This window comes from Lagenorhynchus albirostris, chromosome 17, assembly GCF_949774975.1.
Source record: "Lagenorhynchus albirostris chromosome 17, mLagAlb1.1, whole genome shotgun sequence".
NCBI classification, from domain to species: domain Eukaryota; kingdom Metazoa; phylum Chordata; class Mammalia; order Artiodactyla; family Delphinidae; genus Lagenorhynchus; species Lagenorhynchus albirostris.
In genome coordinates, this window is record NC_083111.1 from 27,969,465 (window position 1) to 27,977,606 (window position 8,142).

General features: G+C 37.0%; 1 protein-coding gene across 1 annotated transcript in view; it reads left to right on the plus strand.

The window, feature by feature from the left end:
- The window catches only part of CA13 (carbonic anhydrase 13), a 28,870-nt gene extending 23,928 nt beyond the window's left edge, over window positions 1-4,942 (plus strand). Inside the window, exon 7 of the mRNA XM_060127777.1 lies at window positions 4,805-4,942. Within this exon, the coding sequence (XP_059983760.1) occupies window positions 4,805-4,924 (120 nt within the window). The 3' untranslated portion in view covers window positions 4,925-4,942. The remainder of the gene's footprint in view (window positions 1-4,804) is intronic.
- The last annotated feature ends 3,200 nt before the right edge of the window (window positions 4,943-8,142 follow it).

Sequence of the window (8,142 nt, forward strand, 5' to 3'; positions counted from 1 at the left end):
TGACCTTTTAATAACATCTAACAGGTTCCTTCCAAGGCTCTATTAGTTTGAAATCTTTAAAAAAAATCTCTGTTCTTCACTGTGGATAATTTCTATTGATCTATATTCAAGTTCATTTGCTCTTTCTCTGTCATGTCAGTTTGTCTGTTAATTTTATCCAGTGAATTTTTGTTTTAGAAATTATATTTTTTAGATCTAAAATTTATACTTGATTCTTTTTTATTATTTCTATTTCTCTGCTGAGACTTCCCATTACTCTGTTGAAATTTCTCACGCACTAAAAAGTATGCTGTTTAACTTCATATAACCCACAGGTAGTTGAAGTAGCCACTTTAGAATCCTTGTAATTTCCAAATTTGGGTAATCTTGAGTCTCACTTTGTTGATTTTTCTTTATTTAAGAATGTATTCCATTTTCTTGAGTCTTTGTATATTGAGTAATTTTCTATTGCATTCTAGATGTTACGAACAATAAGTTGTGGAGATTCTGGATCTGTTATTTTTCCTCTGATGAGTACTGTTTCCTTTGTGTTGGCAGGTAATTTTCTTGGCTGGGCTTGAGTTGCAGATTTTCCTTCTTGTGCAGTAGCTTCAGTCTCAGTACATGTGTAGTTCTTGGGTATGAGTTTGGGGATCCTCTCTGTTGCTCTTTCCTTGCAAGGCAGGTATGCCCCATAGCAGCTCTATGCACCTTGCAGACTCCACCCTGTCCAAGTGAAAAACTGGAGAGACAGGAACTCACTTGAGGGCTCCCATATCTCCAAATGAGCATGAACTCCCCATCTATATCCCTCTACTTCTGTTCACTCTTTAGTACCTGCAGCTAGTTGTTTTTTTGTATTGTGTCTGGGTTTCACAGTTGTCTTTTTCTACAGGAAGGTTATCTGCAGAGTCTTAGTCCAGTAGATCTGGAATCAAAACTCTAATGTCCTTTTTTAATAGTAAAATTTTTTATTTTGTAATTAATGATAATTAACAATCTAGGAAAATTTCCCTAACTTCTGCATCTTCAGACTATGTGTGAATTGAGGAAAGAATTCATTCACTTGAATATTAATTTTGACTTACTATATAAAACTATCTAATTATCTTTGAAATTAAAGTTTTAAATTTTAGAAGACAGTATAAGTCAATTCTAGAATTGTTTAATAATTGCCAATTTTTGCAAGGCATGATGCAAGAGGTATAAACAAGTGTTAAAAAGGCCCTTGTCCTCCCGTAGTTTATAATCTAACAGAGGGGATAAAATAAATGCATAAAAAACTGTAACACAGTGGCTTTGCTTGGTACTGTAAGAGAATATAAGGTGTAAGGCAATTTCAGAAGGGGAGAGACTAGTTTTCAGTGGAGAAATCAGGAAGAGACTTCATGAAAGAGCTTACATTTGGGTTGCTTCAAAAAGTGGGGACAGGTTGGGAGTATAAAGGAAAGGGGTATTTCAAGAAAGAATAGCATAAATAAAGGCAAAAAGGAGAAGTGCAAAAAATATGTGGGCAACTTTGTACCTGTGGTTGTCAAAATTGAGAGTATGCAAGAATCACCTGATGAAGTTTACCAAAATGTGGATCCTTGGGCCTTGTTAGAAACTCTGATTCAGAAGTCTGAGGGGGGGGGGTGTCCAGGAATCTCAAGTTTTAAGAATCACCTCAAAATCTTTTCATTCAGATGCTCTTGGACACCCGTTCACAAAACTGACCTAGAGTGGGACTTGTGTGTGGAATAATAGGAAATAATCTAGAAGGATTAGTTGGAATTGGGTGGTCAAGAGGCTTGGAAGCCATGCTAACAATTTTGTTTTGGAGCCTTAATAGGGTTTGAAATGTTATATATTTTAGAGATATATTTTGAAATGTTTACACCTGAAATGATATGATATTGGGAATGTGCTTCAAAATAATACAGTTTGGAAAAAAAAATAATAAGACAGTTTGGGCAGGATTCGCAGATGGAGAGAGAGAATGGGTGAGAGTGTGGATGAAACAGAATTGGCCACGTGTTGATGACTGTTGAAGCTGGGTGATGGTTTATTATGTTACTCTATCTACCCTTCTGTATATCTGCCAGTTTCCATAATAAGAAACAAATAAGAAGAGATTAGGGGAAAATGGAAAAAAAAAAAAGAAAGAAAAAAAGAAAAACACTTACAGATACAGTGTAGTGCTGTGGTTAGTGCATGGCTTATTTGCCAGATGACTTATTTATTGAAATTTCCTAACTCTCCCTCGAGTTCCTCATGTTTAAAATGGGTATAATGGTATATTATAGATAGGTTTGTTTGGAGGATTAAATGTGGTATGTACTGTAAAACACTTAGCATAGTACGTGGCCCACCATGTTCTATAAGAGAGAGCTTATTTTTATTGTTAGTCAACTTCGGCAGGCAGTGGAGAGCTAGTAAAGACATTTGAGCACTAGAGTGACTAATCAAAGCTGTTTACAAAACATTAGAAAAGGGTATTTCTGCCTACTGGGGTCACTACAGAAGAAATTTAAACTTTCAGTAGTAGAGCCAAAGAAAACAGCAAAACAGCCTTCACCCTGAGCTGGGGAGATTCTTGCCAGGAGCTGTTTAGATACTGAGTCAGCCTTAGTGACAGAGGGACAGATTTTCTGCCTAAAGGAAGCCAGAGGCCTGGTGAGGGTATGACACTGATAGGAGCCAATCTAAGCAGAGCCTAGCAGATCAGGGTCTACCTAGCTGGGCTAAGGGACCAGGAGGACGATCCAGCACCAGAAAGGAAAGGGGTTTGATGAGACATCAGGACAGGTTCAGAGACTCTTACCAAAATGAGCAGGCTGGTCAGAGAAAGATCTAGAGTAAGTTCTAGTTCTAGATGGATGAGGCTAAGGTGAGGTAGGGAGCCATGATCAATTTGCAGAGGAGTCAAAGGGGGATAGGGGGATAAATAAAGCCAAGATCTTCAGAGGAATAGGCAGTTTCCCTGGGAGGCTAGTTGTGTTCAGTGAGGCTGGCAAATCAGTGCACTGATTCAGGACTTGGGATTCCAGCACAGTCACCTGGAGTGGCCACTCCAGATAGACCTGGATCATCATGATCTGCAGAAGGCTGGACATCTTCTCTGTGGCTGTGGAGGTTAGATTTCATTAGCCTCTGCTACTTGACTTTACCAGAGAATTATATATGTCCCATCTGGTTTTAGCCATAATGATCTGGTATAATGAAACATGAGTAATAGCAAGTTGTAAATATTTGTCCTATTCTTCTCATATCTATACTCTTTGAAAAGACACCTCAAAATATGACTTGTGGAAATACACAGCTGCTTGTATATGATACCTGAACATATCTCCATAGAGTGCGGTTATAAACTATTGCCTATTTATTATGAAGGACCTGCATCACCTCTGTCTCCCATCCTGGCTAGTACTGTTAAGAGAAATATTTTAGGCTTCAGGTAAATGGTGATGATGGAAACCTAATATATGTGTCCTAGTCTGAATTTCCTTGACTCTTTGATTAGGTGACTAACGAAACTTAGAGAATGAAGGCTCTCATTCTCAACAATTTAATACTTTGTACTCACTCAAAACAGCAAAACAGACACCAAAAACTTACTTGTGTGGCAATATGTTTTTAGTGAACGTTTTTGAGACAGTAAAATTATTCAGGTAATTTACCCAGTCTTCATTTTACTACTATAGACCTGTGCTTAGTCTTAAAACGTAATATTAAATCACAAAGGAATTGCTAAATAATTTATAAAACAAGCTTATAATAGAAAACTTTTCAGCAATTAAAAATAGTGACATAGATATATCTATTGACGTGTGAAGGATATATATTAAGTGATAAAATAAGGTTTCAAAAGAGTAAGTATAGTTGAGCTTATTTTGCAATAAAACGTGTCAAGCGTGTGTACTGGTGCATGTGCATATAGTGCTTGTACATAAGGAAACATCTAGAAGGATATACTCCATAATGTTAACAATGGTTATATTTTGTGATGTGATTTCTCGTAATTTCTGTTTTCTTCTTGACACTTTGTGTACTATATGAAGTTTGTAAGATAATTAAGCATTGTGTGTGTGTGTGAGATAAGAAAAAGTAAGCCCTTGTGTTGAGAAATATGCCTATATCGCTTAAATTGTATTGAAATATTATAAGTGGTTGAAGACTCCTAGTCTTTTCCCAGAGTTAGTTGCTGACAAGGCACACATATGGTGAGAGAAAAATCACTGTTTAAGGAAAACAGTGCATAAAAGATGAAAATTCTGTAGGATGAGTACCACCACATGGTTCCCTTGACAATTTGGGCCATGTTATATTGGAGTGCTCGTGAGTATTCAGTGTAATTCCAAGAGCTGGATGACACCTATTGAGGTAATCTAATCCAATGCTTCACTTTATAGATGAGGAAACTAGAGACAATAAATGATTTTCCCAAGGTCACACAGCTCACTAGTGGCAGAACCAGGACTGGGACCCAGCTTGGAAAACCCTTTCCACTGTCCCATTATGCCTTTGCAGGTGACATTCTCTGATTTCTAGATATGTACTCTTTAAACCACATTCTAAATGTTGTTTCCTCTTATTACTTTGATCTTCAAATGAAGAAAGCTTATACACTTAATTTTTGAACCCATAGGTATTTGTATTGTGATAATAATCTAGCAGAAGGGTTGCTTTATGATGTATGACCCATAACTTAGAAAATTTTCATTGACGTACATTTAGTTCCCAGTAGAAGAAAGCTTATAAGTTTCTTAACTTTCTGTGCAGGGCAATTCGTTAACATTGGCGTGACTTTCTATGCTAAAACTAACTCTTTTCTTTTTTTCAACAGCTGGCCACATTCCGCACCCTCTTGTGTACAGGGGAGGGCAAAGCAGCGGCTTTTTTGTTGAGCAATCACCGTCCACCACAGCCTCTGAAGGGCCGAAAAGTGAGAGCCTCTTTCCATTAAAAGTTGTCACCAACAGACCACCCCAAACGTGTCTGTGGAGAGAAAACAAAACAAAACAAAACAAACACAAAAACCCTTACTAACAGTTATTTCCTAGAATTCTAATTTATGGGGTGCCATTTTGCTGTCAGTTTCAGCACAAAGAAAATCAGATCTTTTTAATCAAACTAACTTAAGTCATCTGTCTCAGATTTGCAGTTTATAAGCAGTATATACTTGGGTATATAAGCAATAAACACTGGTGTGTTTTAAAACACACGGAATACATCTACTTCAACCTGCGTGACAACGTGGCAGGCGTTGCAAACCTCAGAATGTATTAAAAATCTTCCCTTGCCATAAAGACTGATCAGTCACATCTCTCAGTGATGTTTGGTGAAAAACTTAAATGCATTCCCAGAATGATAGGATTGTGGTACCTTTTCCTAAACAAGGGATTCCGCTTAATATCTTGTTATCATTCCAATTCATAAAAGTAGATACTATTTCCTTTTAAGGTGAATTTTCATTTGGATCGTGTTGCTGATTCTCACTGCAGGATACCTCTAATAAAATGAACAAGAGGAGAGTTATCAGGGTGGGGGTGGGATATAGCGAATTAAAGCATCTATTCCACAGCTCAAAAAGAGTCAATACAATTTTGGTGAGGAATTCCCCAGGATATAAATGGCTTTTTAAACTTTAATGACTTATGCCATACATCTCATTCACTTGGTGATGTTAATGATAAACTGGCTAATAATTGATCAGACAAAGTGGTTGTCAATTTATAGCATTAGCATTGTTTGAAACAGATTACAAGGTACCAGGGCAGGCAGAGCTGCCCATGGGCATGAGGCACAGGTTGGCTAATTTTGTCCTGTGTTTTGGCAACAGAGCAGGGAGCAGTCCTGTGAAGGTCATTGTTTTGTCAATTGATGGGGAAACATTACTTGGGTTTCATAGATATAATCAGTCATAAACCCTTCAACCCATTTCCATGGCAACACCCCTCTCCCCTTACACACATGTCCCTCCATCTCTTAATTTTGTAAGTTGGCTCTTGATATTCACTTTAACCTATTATCTCTTGTATATTTTTGTTTGATTTTGGTGAAGGAGGATGGGGGAGGTCCTTCTGCTCTTTCTGGTACAAATACAGTGACACTAAGCATTAACTTAATAATCACGTTTAAGACTTGAACACGTACTACACTTCTGTCATCTTCTGGGAAAAGTTTAACTGAGTTTCCTTAATTTTGATGATTTGTTAAGACACCTCTCTTCCCCTGAATGTAGATTTTAATAATTGGAAGTATTCTGTGATAGTCTTCTTCTTTTTTTTTTTTTTTTTTGGACTGCACCACATGGCTTGTGCAATCTTAGTTCCCCAACCAGGGATCGAACCCAGCCCATAGCAGTGAAAGCACCGAGTCTGAACCACTGGACCACCATGGAATTCCCTGTGATAGTTCTTGATAGGATCACCGATTATCAGTAAATTGTGTAATAATGATAGATATGATTGCATTAAGATGAGTTCCTGAACATGAAAGCTCCTTTGTTTTTTGTTTCCCCTTCACAGTATCTAGCTTGAGGCCTTGCAGGAGATTGACAAGTAGCAAATATTTAATTAATTGAATATTTAAAAAACTTTATTTTGTATCTTTGGTAATTATCTTGCTGCTTGCAATCAAATGCACTATAAGTTCATGTAACAAGTAAAGTGCAAGTTATCCCTTGAAAATTGTTTTTTCTTAAAGGAATACTTGTTAAATCTACCTGTGTAACCAGAAGTTCTCACTGGTTTTAAAAATACCAGTGTTGAATGAATTTCTTTAGTTTGGAAAGACATGTTGTGAAGTATCCTAGTCAGAGAAAGAAGTCTGTTTTCTCAGAGAAAGTAAATAGCATGTAGGATGGGGATTCTAATTACTGTGCATGAGCATTACCACTTCATAATTTAAGCTTTCTGCTACAGTATTCCATCAGTTCTATGCTACAAATTGGACTTTAGTAGACTAAAAACATCTACACAGCACTGATTTCCTTGAAGATTGTCTGATAATTTATCTCTTAGAGGCAAAAAGTTCTAAGTGTTATCTAAAGTCTAAGTTGTTATCTTTTGAAAAGATTAAAGAGTTGTAAATACTAGCATGGATAATCTTGTTTCCCACCTGTATTGGATTTATATTTGTTAAGCATTTTGTATTTTAACTTAAATTGGATTCAACCACAATAAATATTACAAGACAAACTGAACTTGTATATGCAAGATACAGAATGAGATTACATTTTTACACTTTTTATTTAGAAAACAATTTCAAACTCACAGAGAAATTGCAAACACAATTTTTTCCGCTGAATTATTTGAGAGTAAGTTGCCAACCTGTTAATGCATCATCCCACAAACTTCAGTGTATATTTTCACAAGTTAGGACATTATCCTACAGAGCCATAGTACAGCTAAAACAACCATGAGGTTAACCTTGCTTTATTATCACTGACTATGCCATTCGAGGGTAACTCGTTCACTTAGCTGTGTTTCCTTTGGTCAGGCACTGGTCCTCAGTCTTTCTTTGCTGTTTATGATTTTGACACTTTTGAAGATGATAGGCTAGTTATTTTACAGAATGCCCCTCAATTTGGGTTTGTTCGAGATTTCCTTGTGATTAGATCCAGATTTTGCATTGTTGTCAGGAAGATCACAAAAGCAATGCTGGGTCCTATCAGGCAAATTGATTTGTCCTCTAATGGAGTATATTCACTTCAGCACTTGATTAAGATGGTGTCTGCTAGGCTTCTCCACTGCAAAGTTACTCTTTTTTTCCTTTGTAATTAACAAATAATTGTGAGGGGATGTGCTTTGAGACTATGTAAATATCCTGTTTCTGATTAAACCTCCAATTTATTCATGTTTCCACTATGGATTTAAGGGATCCCTGTTTTATTCAGTGGGCTGTAAGACTGTTATCACTATTACCATCTATTCTCACATGCATATTTTTCTTAATTGGCCAGGAGGAGCATCTCCAAGCTGGCTTCTGTGCCCTTTTGACACTTTGTTCCCATGTTCTTACTTTCTGACAGCAGTGTGATGTTCCTGGCTCAGCTCATTCTGTACCTTCCCCTGCCCTGGAATCTAACATTTCTCCAAGGAGCCCTGGTTTCTTTTAGTGGAAAATAGTATTGAAAAAACTAACATCTGCGTGCTAGATGGGTGCATGGCTATTGGAGCA